Source organism: Garra rufa, chromosome 16, assembly GCF_049309525.1.
Source record: "Garra rufa chromosome 16, GarRuf1.0, whole genome shotgun sequence".
Taxonomy (NCBI): Eukaryota; Metazoa; Chordata; class Actinopteri; order Cypriniformes; family Cyprinidae; genus Garra; species Garra rufa.
Window position 1 is genome coordinate 23,092,855 of NC_133376.1, and position 16,629 is coordinate 23,109,483.

A 16,629-nucleotide genomic window follows, 5' to 3' on the forward strand; every position below is an offset into this window, starting at 1 on the left:
GGATGCATTGTACAAGGCTAATGTTTTCCCCTCATTATGCATTTTTTTCTTTACCACAGACTCTCTCTGTGAACAACAGGCTCAGCTCTTAAGAAAAGGAAACTCATACTTGAAGCTGTGACCTGTTGTCCATGTTCCCTGCACATCAATGAAGATGTTGAAATTGTTGTTGTTTTGACTATTTTGCACCCTTATGATTATAGTACAGTCTTATGGACTGTCCCCTCATCAAGCTATTCTCTGATGTCACATCCTGTCACAGTCAGGGAGGCTTCACAGTATATGGCTGTTTTAACTACTACATACATGTGTCTTTGTTTACAGTCATCGAGAAATCACGTATGACAGGCATAACAATGCTTTGACTGCTGCATTCTTATATTTCTTGTGTTTCTTTTTATAGTGCTTTTTAACATTGTGGAGAATTCAACATGTTGTCGAGTCGAGTCCACTGAGAGGCCGAATGGGTTTTTATTGAAACAGTGCAAGCCAGCCTCCCATGAGCCACAAATATGACACATAAACAAGTATGTGTAGGTATTCAAAGTGCTAACTAGTGCTAATTTGGTACAGATAGATGTTGTCAAGCCATTTAAAGGATGCAAGAATGCATTGATGCCTTTTCAGAGTTTTAGCTTATGGTACATGTTAGCAAGAGCAGGTATTGGATTAGTTTTGCCTGAAGCTGAGATAACTAAACCACATTTGATACTGAGTTGTGGTTGGGAGTTAAAAACATCTATTTATGTGATTATCCTCACTTTTGTACTGGAAAATTTAAGATACGATGCATTTGGATTTAACACCCTTAAATAATCTTTCCAGCTTTGTGTACTTTAGTTTTTCTGAATATGATATTTCAGTTTCTAATTTTGCTGACTTGTACTAACAGTTGTTCTCCAACACATTGTTGGATTACTGTAAACTACTGATTATTGCTGTGTGACACCAAATCTTGTTTCATTGTAGGTCTCAGGTTTAGGGCTTTTTGTTTACATGGTATAACAATATATGTGGACATACACCAGTAAATATGTGAACTGTCAACTTTAAAGCAAGTGAATGTACCTCAGAGAGACATTTGCTTGTTCGAGAGCAAGAGAAGACCACAGAGCCCATTTAGGACGACTTTTACGGAGCCTATTTAATGCTGTCATTATCATTGACATTTACGCCACCAAATATTTCAGCTGTGTAATGTTAAAGACATTACGTCAGGTGCTACATATTTTTCCTCAGATCCTTCACTCATTGTGTATATGACAGTGTTATCAGGGCCTCAGGTAAAATGTTGTACTTGATTTATATCGAGAAAGATCCCTTCACCTCACAGTCTCACTGTTTTGCCATACCATGCGTAGCATGCGCATACTTGGTGTTCAAGCTTGCTCAAAGATGTTTAGTTGTGGTGGGCCTGGATGTCAGTGCCGTTGGTTTTCAAGTCCATGTGGTTAGGCTGGCTAAAACTGTAAAATATTGTGAATAAATTTCAGATGAGTAAACACTCTCTGGCGTTGTAAATTCCCAATTCAATCACACTACATAGCATTCACACTGTTCACAAAACATTGGTTACAAGAATAAAGGGAGGGTTTTTTTAATAAAAACAAGAAAATACTTCTATTTGTAAACAGATTATACAAAACCCACAATGACATAAAAATGCAAAACCAGTGTTAGAAATCTCTACTTTTCTTTCATAAAGAGGCAATATTTGCCCACAGACAAATACTACATCAGTTAATTGAAATGTGTGTATAGTGTGTCTAAAACCAATACTAGATGGACCTAGAATACAATTTTAAATAACAAATTGGAATTTTTTGACATTTTAGTGAATTGACCCTTAGCAAACAGCTTGATTGACAGGCGATCATCTGACCAATCATAACACTGAATTTATATATTATATATATAAATAAATAAATATATATATATATATATATATATATATATATATATATATATATATATATATATACACACACACACATACAATCAAGCCCAAAATTATTCATACCCCTGGCAAATTCTGACTTAAAGTTAGTTTTATTCAACCAGCAAGTTTGTTTGACCAGAAATGACACAGGCTTCTCCCAAAAGATAATAAGTCCATGTACAAGAGGCATCATTGTGGAAGGAATATTTGAACAAAAAGTGGCATGTCCAAAATTGTTCATACCCTTCTCAGTAATCAATAGAAAAGCCTTTTTTTTTTGGCTATTACAGCAATAATAGTTCCTATAATTGCTGACCAGCTTTTTGCACGTCTCCACTGGTATTTTTGCCCATTTATCTTTAACGATGAGCTCCAACTCTTTCAGGTTGGAGGGTCTCCTTGCCATCACCCTGATCTTTAGCTCCCTCCACAGATTCTCAATTGGATTTAAGTCAGGATTCTGGCTGCAAAACGTTAATGTTTTGTCTGCTAACCATTTCTTCACCACTTTTGCTGTGTGTTTTGGGTTGTTGTCGTGCTGAAATGTCCACTGGTGCCCAAGGCCAAGTTACTCTGCAGACTGCCTGATGTTGTTGTTGAGAATTTTGATGTATTGCTCCTTTTTCATGGTGCCGTTTACTGTGATTAGGTTCCCTGGTCCACTAGGCTGAAAAAAACACCCCCAAAACATTAGGTTCCCACCACCATGTTTGACAGTGGGCATGGTGTTCTTAGGGTTAAAGGCTTCTCCTTTTTTACGCCAAATGAAGGCTACATCATTGTGGCCAAACAATTAAATTTTTGTTTCATCTGACCATAAATCAGAACACCAGAAGTCTTGAAATAAAATTTGTTTGGCAGCTGCACGAGTCACACATGCGCAAAGTATCAGCTCATCGATTCTCAAATCGTACGCGTCCGAAAGAAACCGGTTCTCGTTCAGTGTACTGGTGATCCGGAAGAGACCGGTTCTCGTTCAGTGTACTGGTGAGCCGACAACCGCTGCAACCGATTCATGACTCGAGAACGACAGCTGCTCTGCTTATGCGCATCATCAGCTCTCTTTTCACAGCAGTTCAAACCATAGATATAAATACTGTTTGAGTAACTGAATAACTCGGGAAATTGGTTTATTTCGAATCAGAGGGAGTGTCGGGCACGTTAAAAAGTAAAAACCTTTAAGTAATTTGTGGATTAGTTTCAAACGATTCAGTTCGATTTGGTGAACTGGTTCGACCGGTTCACTAAGAAGATCCAGTTAAATTGAACGATTCGTTCGTGAACCGGACATCACTACCGCACATCAGTCAGAGTCATAGAGCAGAAGCAGATGAACGTCTTCGTCTTGTAACGGTAAAATATCTTCTTGTTTGAATAAATGCAACGTTGTCTTTATGAAATAAACACTAGTATGTCTATAAAAGGTTTATATATTGCATCACATTATGTCAACATTACACCAGTGTGGTGATGTCGTCGTTTTAATGATGGACAAATTGCACACTGCATTTGAGTTTGACACAAAGCAACCGAGTGATCCTTGTCAGCTAGGTAAAATATAATAAATTTTATTTTAATTTTATGGCTATCAGCTGATGCATGTATATATTATCTGTATAAAAGTTATTAATACTAATTAAATAAGAATATTTTTGTTATTTTTTTTGGTGGTGGAGGGGTTCGTGGAGGGGTTGGGGGGTGCCCTTTTTTCAGTTTCAGCACATGCCCCTCAAAAGGTCTGTGCACGGCCCTGCTAATGGCCTCCAACTCCATGCCTCATCTCTTTAAGTGAACATGTTCATATAATGATCAAATCTTCGCCTGACATGTTCTAAATCAGAGTATGATTCTTCATGCAGAACTGTCAAAATCATTTATTTTGCATTAAAGTTAATACTGTATGTTTAGGATAAATGGCCTGTACATTTATACCTCTAAAGACATTGAACCACATGTTGTCACAACACAGTAGAAATGAGAACGGAGGCAGATGTGAAGTGAAAAACCAAACAGGAGACTTATTGTCAGACTTGCAAAATGACAGTGCAGAGAGGTATAGATCAATGTTGGATCTTATCTGTAAGTTCATTGTTGGATATGAATGAATCAGAAGTCCAAGGTTGAAGATATGAACAGGATCGTAGAGAATCAGAGTAACAGCAGGTCCGTGGAGCATGGAGAGGTGAGGAGTCTGTATCATCTGTGTGAACGGTAGACCAGACAAATGAGAACTGTGTGAGGGAGTCTATTTATAGGGGTGTGGCAGATTGTGCACAGGTGATCAGTATTCTGGTGATTGAGAGTGGGTGTGTGTGGGTCCTGGTGATGTGGCAGGTGAGGGTGGCTCTGGTGAATTCCTGACACTACCCCCTCCTCCAGGGGCGGCTCCTGATGCCCTTACACGACGCCGGGGGCATCCACGACTGCGAGGGGCTGGCCAATCCGGGTGATGTTGGTGGAACTCCTGGAGTAGAGTAGGGTCGAGGATGTCATCTCGAGCAACCCAGGAGCGTTCCTCAGGTCCATACCCCTCCCAGTCGATAAGGTTTTCCAGATGACCTCCTCGGCGCCGTGAGTCTAGGATTTCATTAACCGTGTAGGTGGAAGGTTGGTCCAGAACTTCAGGAGAAGGGGGCTCAGCTTCAGCTCCGGTGGGATCTGTGGCAGAGGGGAGACATGGTTTAAGGAGGGAAACATGGAACGTGGAGTGAATGCGGTACCTGGGTGGGAGCTGAAGCTGGTAGGTCACTTCATTGATCTGTCTCAGGATTTTGAAGGGACCAATGTAGCGGGGACTCCGCTTACGGCAGGGCAGTCGTAACCGGATGTCTCTAGTGGAGAGCCAAACCTGATCCCCTGGGTGGTACTGGGGGGTTTCTCTTCGACGCTCGTCCGCGAAACGCTTATGGCGGTTGACTGCCCTCTGTAGATGATGATGGGCTGAGTCCCACACTCTCTCACTGGCTTGGAACCAGTAATCCACAGCTGGAATATTAGATGGTTCCTCCGTCCAGGGTAACAGCAGGGGCTGAAAACCGAGTACGCACTGAAATTGTGTTAATCCGGTGGTGTCTTGACGGAGGGAGTTTTGGGCATACTCGGCCCACGGGAGGAACCTGCCCCAGCTGAATTGGTCTTCCTGGCAGTATGACCGGAGGTAGCGTCCGAGCTCCTGGATCTTTCTCTCAGTCTGGCCGTTTGTCTGCGGATGATATCCAGGTGACAGATTAACAGAAACACAAAGCAGTTTGAAAAAGGCTTTCCAGAAATGGGAAATTAATTGAGGGCCCCGGTCCGACACTATTTCCTCCAGAATGCCGAAATTCCTGAACACATGGAGAAAGAGATGTTCGGCTGTCTCCGTGGCTGTGGGGAGACCTTTGAGAGGGATTTGTTTGCAGGCTTTGGAAAAACGATCCACTACAACCAATACACAGGTGTTACCTTCGGATTCTGGGAGGTCAGTGACAAAGTCCACTCCTAAGTGGGACCAGGGCCTCTGTGGTATGGGTAGTGGAACCAATTTTCCTGAGGGGAGATGACGAGGAGTGTTAGACATGGCACAGACTGAGCAACTCTGGACGTACCTGGTGACATACCGGTGCATACTGGGCCACCAGTACCGAGCCTGAAGAAGCGAGAGGGTCCGTCTGCTGCCTGGGTGTCCAGAGCCTGGAGATTCGTGAACTGCGCCTAGAAGGTCTTGTCGTAGGGAGTTGGGGACATAAATTTTACCTTCTGGGCACTCTGGTGGAGCGGGTTCTTGGAGAGTGGAGTCGTGAATGTCCTGGTTCAGATCCCAGATGATGAGGCTGAGGATCATGTCGGATGATAGGATGGATTCGGGTACAGTAGGTGCATCGCTGGAGAATTGGAGGGAGAGGGCATCTGCCTTGACATTCTTGGAGCCAAGACGGTAGGTGATCTTGAAATTGAACCTTGTGAAGAACACTGCCCATCTGGCTTGGCATGGATTGAGGCGTTTGGCCTCTCTGAGATACTGGAGATTTTTGTGGTCAGTGATGATTATGAAAGAATGTTTTGCCCCCTCCAGCCAATGACGCCACTTCTCCAGAGCTAACTTAATGGCCAGGAGTTCTCTATTGCCAACGTCGTAATTCTGCTCCGCCAGAGACAGTTTCCGAGAATAGTAGGCATAGGGATGAAGGAGAGGAGGCTCACCGTCCGCCTGCGAAATCACCGCTCCCACCCCAGTGGTGGACGCATCAACCTCAACCGTGAAGGGAAGTTCTGGGTCAGGATGGTGTAGTAAAGGAGCGGTGCTGAAGGTGTTCTTGAGCTGCTGGAATGCTTCGTGGGCTTTGGGGTTCCAGGAGAGGGATTTGGGTTTCGGCCTCGTTCCGGGAGTAGATCAAGGTGTCATCAGTATAGACCACGACGAAACGATGGAGGTACTCCCCGAAACACCTCATTCATGAAGGTTTGGAAGACAGCTGGAGTGATGGATAAACCATACGGCATTACCCGGTATTCATAGTGTCCAGAAGGTGTTATGAATGCTGTCTTCCACTCATCTCCAGATCTTTATAAGCACTCCACAGGTCCAACTTGGAGAAGATCGTTGCTCCCCGGAGTTCTTCAAGGGCAGCTGGGACCAGAGGAAGTGGATAGGGTTGCTGAATGATCTGGGATTTGAGCTGGCGGTAATCGATACATGGTCTTAATCCCCCATCCTTCTTACCCACGAAGAAAAAGCTGGAAGCGGCCGGTGATGTGGATGGTTGTATAAATCCTTGTTGAAGAGCCTTCTTGATGTATTCCTCCATCGCCTGGTGCTCCGGGATGGACAGGGAGTAGATTTTACCTTTAGGGAGCTGAGCCCCAGGCAGCAGATCGATGGCGCAGTCCCATGGCCAGTGAGGTGGAAGACGAGTGGCTGCCTGTTTGCTGAGCACATCCTGGAACGCAGCATACTCCTCAGGGATGACGGTAGAAACTTCCGTGTTGGGGCTTTCCACTTGTGCGGCTGCTATCGAAACTGCTGTGGAGATTGGGTGAGGTAAGTGGGTGAGACATTGTCGATAACACTGGTTACTCTATTGGATGACGTCACATGGGTTCCATCGCATGGTGGGAGTATGCAGATCGAGCCAGGGACGTCCCAGGACAATGCTCGCGGTGGAGTCCTCCAGTACCAGAAACTGTAGTTTCTCCTGATGAAACAATCCAACTTGGAGGATGATGAAGGGTGATGTGTGCCGAATCTTCCCACGCCCCAGTGGTTTTCCTTGGATGGTTTTCACTGATAAAACTTGGTTGTGACATAAACGAGGTAGTTGTAGTTGATTCAGACATTCTTGTGAGATGAAATTGAAATCAGGAACCTGAATCGATGAGAGCAGAAACAGAGAGAGATTTCTCAGGGGCATGAAGAGTGACTGGTATGAGGGTGAGATTAGTTATTTTAACTCCAGATTGAATAGTACTCACCACGGGGCGTGGGAGTTTGATGTGACAGGTACGAATGTGATGATTGGGTTGTCCACAGTACAAACACAATCCTGACGTCATCCTACGATGCCGTTCGGTGCGTGAGAGATGAGTTGAGTCCAACTGCATGGGTTCTGTTACTGGAGGAGAAGCAGCCACGGATGCAGACTGAGGAGCGGTTACCGAGGGCTGGCAGGCGGCTAGTCGTTGAGAGACTCGGGTGGTGCGTTGGAGAAATGCTTCCAAGCCAATGGAGTCATCGTAAATGGCCATAGCAGCTCGTATTTCCGGATTGAGTCCCTGTCGGTAGGCGCTGAGAAGTGCAGTTTCGTTCCAGCCACTAGCCGCCACCAGCGTGCGGAAATGGATGGTGTAATCAGATACCGAGGAAGATCTTTGATGCAAACGGAACAGCTGATCAGAAGTGGTGAGTGTATCCGTGGTGGAACTGAAAACCTCAGAGAAATGGTTGGTAAACAGTTCATATGAATTTATTAGGTATTTATTGTTGTTCCAGATGGATTTCGCCCATTGTAGGGCCTTACCAGAGAGGAGTGAAATCAGAAAAGCCAATTTTGTGGTTTCGGAGGGGAAACGGGATGGTTGCATCTGAATGTAGAGATTGACTTTGTCACAACACAGTAGAAATGAGAACGGAGGCAGATGTGAAGTGAAAAACCAAACAGGAGATTTATTGTCAGACTTGCAAAATGACAGTGCAGAGAGGTATAGATCAATGTTGGATCTTATCTGTAAGTTCGTTGGATGTGAATGAATCAGAAGTCCAAGGTTGAAGATATGAACAGGATTGTAGAGAATCAGAGTAACAGCAGGTCCGTGGAGCATGGCGAGGTGAGGAGTCTGTATCATCGGTGTGAACGGTAGACCAGACAAATGAGAACTGTGTGAGGGAGTCTATTTATAGGGGTGTGGCAGATTGTGCACAGGTGATCAGTATTCTGGTGATTGAGAGTGGGTGTGTGTGTGGGTCCTGGTGATGTGGCAGGTGAGGGTGGCTGTGGTGAATGCCTGACACATGTCACATATGGTTCTTACTACCTTACTACCAATGTTCTTACTAACTTTCTGGGCCTTGAACGCCTCAGTTGCGTTGCTGTCTATGTAGGGTCAAAAAGCTCTCAGATTTCATCAAAAAAATATCTTAATTTGTGTTCTGAAGATGGGTTACGGGTTTGAAACATGAGGGCAAGTAATTAATGAAAGAATTTTTTTATTTTTGGGTGAACTATCCCTTAAAAAAAAGGTTTTAAATGGGGGTTTACAAAGCAATGCTTTAGAAGTACCTTTTTTGCCCAAAATAACTTTTTTTTTTTGTAAATGTGAAGGGCACTATAAAAATCTGAAGAATCAACACAAGGGCGAGTAATTATTGACAGAATTTTGAGTTTTGGGTAAACTATACCTTTAAAAAAAGGTCTTAAAAGGAGATTTACAAAGCAATGCCAAGGAAGAACCATTTTTGCCCCAAAGAACCTTTTTTCTGTGTAAAGGACATAAAGGACATTTTAAAACTCTTTTTTAAAAAATAATCTTTTCTACTATAAATACTTTTTATGGAACAGAATTGAAAGGTTCCCTGAATGTTAAATGTTCTTCATGGAACCATCAATGACACTAAAGAAATTTTCTTTTGAAGACTGTACGATAGGAGGTCCACTAAAACAGTTCTTTTTTTAATAACTCACAAAACCCAAGATTAGGGATGTTAACCGATGACCGTTTGACCGGTGGTTGACCGTATCAACGTTAACCGGTCAAAGTTGTCGGTAGTCGGTTAAAAAAAAAGTGATATCTAAATTAGGCTATTATAGACAGTGGACTATACGCTACTACAGTTAGCCATCTCATTCCTCATCTTTTTGTGTTAAGTGAACAAATTATCCCTCACACTCAATTTTTCATAACTCGCCTGTTTGTACTTAATAAACCAATAAAAACATTGGCGCGAGGTCACAGCGTTTGGGTTTGCGCGCTCACAAGGTTAGCGAAAAGTAAAGGAAACGGGCTAAAACACTAGCCAGGGCAGACGACAGGATGAAGCGTGCAAAGAAAAGTAGTGTGTGGGACCATTTCACCAAAAAGAATGAGACAGATGTAAGTTGCAACTTGTGTGATACAGTGCTTAAATATAGTAGCAGCACATCATCTATGATGTATCACCTGAAAACGCGACACCCGCAAGCCTCTTCGTGTCATCTGTGCTAGCAGGTAGGAAATGTGGAGCCATTTGTCCTACGATTACATACAACAAGCTCCTCGGCGCCGCGTTTGCGGGACTCATGTTTCGCGCTGAAGGGGATTTTAAAAAAAGTGACGTGAGTGGCAGTGTGTGTGTGCGGGAGGCAGAGCGGCAGAGAGATGCGACAGAGTTGCGAAATTGCAGGCGCGTCTCGAAATGGCTGTTATTTCAAATAGCGTACCATATTTTAAACTAATCGGTTAACCGGTTTCAACCGGCTAATGAGGCTCGGTGGTCGGTCAAGAAATGTTTTAGTTTTCGCCATCCCTACCCAAGATTAAGATTTCTTAACGGAGGGCATGGACAGATTGTTTCCCAACATCATAAACACAAACACAAACACAAAACGTGACTGGAAAACTAATATAGCTGCGGTGTACTGTGAATTACACAACAAATGCTGAAAAAGTTCCAGAATTGGGTGTGTAAAGGCGCGCTCTCTGTTTCACTTACTGCAGCTGAGCATTTTCTCAATTGGTTACATATGTGTGCCCGCTTCTTACTGACAGTCCCCAGACAGCCAAGCAAACAATACACCCCCTCAGGCGGGAAGCCAACTTGTGGGGCAACCTCAAAATACTCTCTTTGTGACCAAAGCCTTTAAATAGTGGAGTCAAAAATTTCTCCGCCAGTATCAGCGCCTCACAACATGTGGACAATCACCAGCACACTCCTGCTCACATGCTGCCTCCAGACAGCTCTCGTTCAGAGCCAGGAGCACGACGACACTGAGCCAGGACACGGGAGAAATGTTTGGGAAGACATGATCGATTTTGTTACCAAAGGCACCAATGATGAATGCAGCATGAGTGTGACAAACCAAGGCGATCTGACTAAGCTCCGCATCACTTGCCTAGGCATGGAGCGATCTTACTGGTGCGAGTACCAGGGCAAGCCTCAGGTCTGCCGCTCTTACAAGAACAACCCGCAACATTATTTCAGGCAGATCATGTGGGACCTCCGCAAGCTGCCAAATGCTTGCCAGGGCCAGCACGTCATCAAGCCTCTCATGTGCAGGAGAGCGTCGGACGAGGCCCAGATGGTCTTTACAGGCTCATCCTCTTCAGATGCCAGGCCAATGGACAGGCCCTACAGACCTGTCCCTGACAGACCCATGCAGATGAGACCACAGCAGAGACGAAGGGAGCCTACTAGACCACAGATATTAAGAACCCAAGCAGCAAGACCTGCTCAGTACAGGCCGATTCAACCAAAACCTGCCAAATCCACCGCACAGAGTAAAATGACTACACCTACACCAACTATGCCACAACCAACTACGCCAGTACCCCTGAGTGAGGCCAAGAAACTTGCCAAGAACCACTGCTGGCGCTCTTTTCAGGGTGTCTGTTCCTTCTTCATAGGGTGGTTCAGAAACTAAGAAAAAGGTAGGTGTTTAATTAATTGACCAGAACTAGCTTACTTCCTCCTTGCAATATAATGTAAATCTGAAAATATAAGTTGTTTCAAATCTGAAACTTTGTCTCCTCTCTTTATACTACTGCAGTCATGAAAACAAATTCCATTCAAGATGACTTCAAATGTCTAACAGCATGAGCATTTCGGACTGACGGAGACAAATGGAGGTGTGTTAAGAGTGACAGGTCTTTGAGAACACCATCAATATATTTATGTATTACAAATGTATAAATGTATATGGTATCGGAATCAGTTAGCTAGCAATGAATTTAGATGTTGAGCATAATGCTGGCATGTTTTGTTCTTCAAAATGGAACTGTATCATGTACTGAATACTATTTGTGTATTAATCTCGGTATGTTATGTTTTTATGAGTGCTGACCAATTATGGGTCAGCATTTCTGAAAGCTGTGGAGCCACAAGTCAATTCAGACTGTAATATATCATTTTGAGATTATATAATGTACATGTCTCTGTGTCTACTACATTTTATGGTGGAGTAGATAATACTTAAATGTATAAATGTTTTTGTGTTTGTTCTGAATAAATTTTGGTTCTTCACTTTTTCTTTTGTTTGGGAGTGATTTGCACAAGTGTGACAGCAGAGGACGCTATTGTGTTAGAAAGGCTATGTATCTGAGAAACGTCTTTCAAGTACAGGTATGTCAGGGGATTTTTCTTATACAAAAATGTTAATCTGCCAAAATACTGTCTTTAGTTGTTCGTACTAAATATGTTATGCTAAATATTTCATTACTACTCCTTTTACAGTAGAAAGAGTAGGGTAGGTTTTAGAGGGTTTGTATTTACACACAATTGGGTCAGTTACCCGGATGCGTGGCCATATTGGCAAAACTCGAATGTAAACAAAAGCATGGATTGCATGATTAGTGTAGTACTGAATATGTTGTTCTGCTAATTTATGCTGATTTAACCACAGACAAAATATTAGGAAGCTGCTAAATCATATAGAGGAGGACTTAAGCAGAAAAGACAAACTAAAGTTAATAAGTGGTAAAGATACATACAGGCAGTAGAATTAGTATAAAGAAATTAGCCTAATATTTCACCTACCTGACTGAAAATGATAAGAACAAACACGAATGTTGTCGATATTCTTTTTTTTCTTCTTCTTTTTAAGATTTATTTTTGCCTTTTATTGATAGGACAGTAGTGAGAAAGGAAATTACGAGGAAGAGAGAGTGGGGATGGGATCGGGAAAGGTCCGCGAGCCGGGACTCAAACACGGGATGCCCAAAATGCTCAAACATGTCGACGCACTGCCCACGAGGCTATCGGCGCCAACATGTTGTCAAGATTCTTGCTTTGGAAATCCTGGTTCAGTTTGGCCAACCACAAACACCTTTTGTTCTTCAGATAGTTTTTTTGCAGTCTTCTCCTTGATTTGTTATAACTTTTAGCAGTCTATAATCCAAATGTTTTTCCCGATTTCCGACCAGTTAGTACCGCCCAAAACATGACAATATTTGACCATTTTGAGCAGCAATAATCAGCTAAATATGCAAGTTTCGTTTGGTTCAGTGGCATTGTTTGTTCTGTGCCACCAATATGGCTGATAGATGAGGCTTTGTGAAAACACTCTATAGAATGTTTGTATAAGATTTAGGCTATTACCATAGCCTAAATATCATTTTATCATACAAAAGTGAATAAAAATATACAAAGGCCTGTTTGTCTATTCTTCCTGTAAGAGCGGATGCAGCTGGACAAGACAACTCATTTTGCTGCTTGATATTAGAAACTGGTGTGTCTTACAATGTTATTTAAATGTATTATCTTACTTATGAACACACTGATTTGTAGTGCAAACAGTTTGACCATACTGCACTTTGTCATCTTTCAGGTGTTATGCCAAATTCTGACCCCCGCCAGATTACTACCCCCCTAGTATTGGTAGGTTTAGGGTTAGGTGTGGGGGAGGGGTTCGGATTAGGCAATCAGGTAGCGATTTCAATTTTTAATGTTTAAATCGTTCTTTTGAGTCGGGTTGATCAGTTGAAACCAATTCATCCTCCGAAAGATTCTTTGACGAATGTTTCCGAGCTGTATTCCGAGCAGTATTTTTTGAGCATGTCCGATTCATTTTGAGCCGAGAACGGAGTGAGCTGATAGTACAGCCTTCATTCTCTGTTTAAATGGTCGCAAATACGAGTTGTCGACAACTCGGAAGTTGGAAGTTATGACTGAGAAATTTGGATATAATTTTGATAACCGAGTAATAATCGTTCAAGCGGTTCGACCATAGATGGGTAAACCTGTCGACAAAGTGGAGAAGAGGGCGGTGCATGCATGGTAAGTTATTCATTTTAATTTTTAAAAATAACAGTCACGTGTGCATTATTAGCTGTTGTAGGCTGTTAAGTCAGGTTTATTTAGTCATTGCTGCCTTATTGTGCGTCTTTACATCAATAAATGAGCAATTAATCCAATTGCCCTACTCCACATTTCCTGTTCTTTTCGAGTTCAAAAGAACCGATTCGCGGAAATGAATCTTGGGGACCTCCCATGATGTATAAAGTTTTACCAGTAGGCTATTCCTCAAGTTGTGTTTGGAACATTCACATGTAAGCTATACCATTTGTACTATGCTGATTATGATCTGTAAACTTGGACTTGCAATTCACTTATTGGCAAATTAATATCCCAGAACAAAAAGCGTGCAAGTAAGTCTGAGGGAGGTGCGTGTGCGAGAGATGCTCTATAAATGGCACACACGAACTTCAGGTGCAAAGCCAAAGATTTCACAGCTCTCGTGTTATCGTTTGTTATACCAAAAGAATTAATTGGTTTTCAGCTAAACCATTTGTGACCACAAATGTCACGTCCAGTTTTTCCTGCATTTGTTTGAAAATATTTCCGATGAGGACATGAAACGCGTGACAGACATTGCTCTCGTTTTGATCTTCGCCTGTATCGTGCAGCAGTTCGTACAGGTGAACAGCCTGAGAGATAGAGGGAGGAGAGCGCAGACAGATGGGAAGGGGAAAAGAAGAGGTCAACGGCATGAAAGTGGCCTGAAAGGGAGATTCTCACTGAAGGACGGAGCGTGGTGTTCGTGGCGCGCATCGCGCGGGGATGATGCGTTTGTATTGGGAGTCAAGTGCAAAAACGGGACAAAGACTTTTGGCTGCGAATATGTAGCGAAACCCACAGCATGTCCACAATACGCATCCGACACCAAAGCTTACTGGAAACAGATCGCCCGCTCGTTGAAAAAGCAGAAGAGATTGTGTCAGGACTCTACGGCGATGGTCAAAGCCGGTATGTGCAGGAGCGCGCCCGTGGACGCGCATTTTAGACTGAAGGACACGCTTCCCAAATCCAAAGTCCCGTTACCGCCGCCCGCGGGGAATAATCACTGTCCTGACCGGATCGAAAGGCTGAAAGTGGCAAAGGAACACTGCAGCAGCGCCTGGTCTTCACTGTGTACATTTCTCTTATTGATGCTTGAGAATGATGAATGCTCATGACTGACTGATTAAATTTTTATATTCCATTGATTTCTGAATGTATTGTGATTACACAATGACAAAACATAATGCTTCAAAAAAGTTTTATACTAAAAGATCACACAGTGTATTTACATTTTGGGTTGCATAATTCAAAACAGTAGGTATGATTATAAAAATTGGAGGAAAAACTGCCTGCACGAGAATATTAAAACCTGAAATCACCTGTGGGGAGCCAATGGGCTCCACAAGAAAATAATGTCTAAAGAAACATGCTAAACAATCACATAAAATGTGTAAATGTTTGTTTGAAATATTAAAGTTCAATAAAAAATACCCACTGTGACAAAAAACACTGTGTGTTTGCATGTTTGGTGTCTACAGACACGCATGAGTGGGACTTAAAGTTGATGTCTAATAGAAGAAAAATGTATGCTATGAAAATGGTTGTGATTTCTGGAATAAAAACCCTATTTACTTTTATTTTCTCTATTATTCTTACCTGAATAGGAATGTTCATGACAGTTTGGAAAGGTTGTTCCAAGCATTGAAACTGGCAAGTGTAGAATTAATACTTTGCTCTAATTACTTTGACCCAGATAGATATCAAACCTAATCCTATTGATGGAGGAATGTATTTAAATCGGTGTGTGTGTGTGTGTGTGTGTGTGTGTGTGTGTGTGTGTGTGTGTGTGTGTGTGTGTGTACCTGGTATTCATCACGTTATGGGGACCAAATGTCCCCACAAGGATAGTAATACCAGTAGATTTTGACCTTGTGGGGACATTTCTTAGGTCCCCATGAGGAAACAGGCTTATAAATCATGCACAATGAGTTTTTTTGATGAAGTAAAAGTGTGCACAATCTCCTGTGAGGGCTAGGTTTAGGTGTAGGGTAGGTGTAGGGCCATAGAAAATACGGTTTGTACAGTATGAAAACCATTACGCCTATGGAATGTCCCCATAAAACATGTAAACCCAACAACTGAAATAATTAAAGCAAAAAATATATAAAATAATAAATGAACGTAATAAATATATACAGTAGAAGTCAAAAGTTTACATACATCTTTCAAAATCAGCAAAAAGTAGAGGGATCATAGTACATTTAGTACTGACATGAATAAGATATTTTACATAAGATGTTTACATATAGTCCACAAGAGAAAATAATAGTTGAATTTATAAAAAAAAAGACCTGGTTCAAAAGTTTACACCCCCTTGATTCTTAATACTGTGCTGTTACCTGAATGATCCACAGCTGTGTTTTTTTTTTTTTTCTTGTCTTTTGTTTAGTGATAGTTGTTCATGAGTCCCTTGTTTGTCCTGAAGAGTTGAACTGCCTGCTGTTCTTCAGAAAAATCCTTCAGGTTTTTTTTTGTGTGTGTGTGTATTTGAACTATTTCTAACAATGACTGTATGATTTTGAGATCTATCTTTTCACACTGAGGAAAACTGAGGGACTCATATGTAACTATTACAGAAGGTTCAAACACTCACTGATGCTTCAGAAGGAAACCGATGCATTAAGAGCCAGGGGTGTAAACTTTTGAACAGAATGAAGATGTGTACATTTTTCTTATTTTCTTATATATATATATTTCATTTAGTAATGCCCTTCAGAAGCTGCAGAAGATACTAGTTTCCCTGAAGACAAAATAAGTTAAATTCAATACCCTGATCTTCAAATTCTAAAAGTTTTCACCCCCCAGCTCTTAATGCATCATGTTTCATTCTGAAACATCAGTGAACCAAAAAAACAGCTGTGGATCATGCAGGTAACAACACAGTATTAAGAATCAAGTGTATGTAAAAGTTTGAGCAGGGTAATTTTTATCAATTTAACTACCATTTTCTCTTGTGCACTATATGTAAATATCTTTTATGTGAAATATCGTATTCAGGTCAGTACTAAATAAAAAATAAGATGCATTTTTTATGATCCCTCTTATTTTGGTAAATGTAAACTTTTGACATCAGTAGCCTATATACAAATGTATCTCAGATGAAAACTGACTGTTTGTTCTTGCATTTGCTCTCAAGTTGAAACACTGAATGAATTTAGTGGTTTAAACCCAGATTAATTACTCC

At 41.9% G+C, this 16,629-nt stretch overlaps 3 protein-coding genes across 3 annotated transcripts in view; all 3 read left to right on the forward strand.

Moving 5' to 3' along the window:
* prom1a (prominin 1a) overlaps positions 1-1,502 on the forward strand; it is a 75,500-nt gene extending 73,998 nt beyond the window's left edge. The window contains exon 29 of the mRNA XM_073820083.1: positions 60-1,502. The gene's annotated coding sequence lies outside the window, so the exon portion shown is untranslated. The remainder of the gene's footprint in view (positions 1-59) is intronic.
* Positions 1,503-10,146: 8,644 nt separating this feature from the next.
* Positions 10,147-11,630, forward strand: fgfbp2a (fibroblast growth factor binding protein 2a). The gene is made up of 2 exons (XM_073821034.1): positions 10,147-11,038; positions 11,158-11,630. The coding sequence occupies exon 1, from the start codon at positions 10,300-10,302 to the stop codon at positions 11,029-11,031; it is 732 nt and encodes a 243-aa protein (XP_073677135.1). The 5' UTR covers positions 10,147-10,299; the 3' UTR covers positions 11,032-11,038; positions 11,158-11,630.
* Positions 11,631-12,983: 1,353 nt separating this feature from the next.
* On the forward strand, positions 12,984-15,022 carry LOC141288862 (fibroblast growth factor-binding protein 1-like). The gene has a single exon (XM_073821035.1). The coding sequence runs from the start codon at positions 13,958-13,960 to the stop codon at positions 14,558-14,560; it is 603 nt and encodes a 200-aa protein (XP_073677136.1). The 5' UTR covers positions 12,984-13,957; the 3' UTR covers positions 14,561-15,022.
* Positions 15,023-16,629: the final 1,607 nt, after the last annotated feature.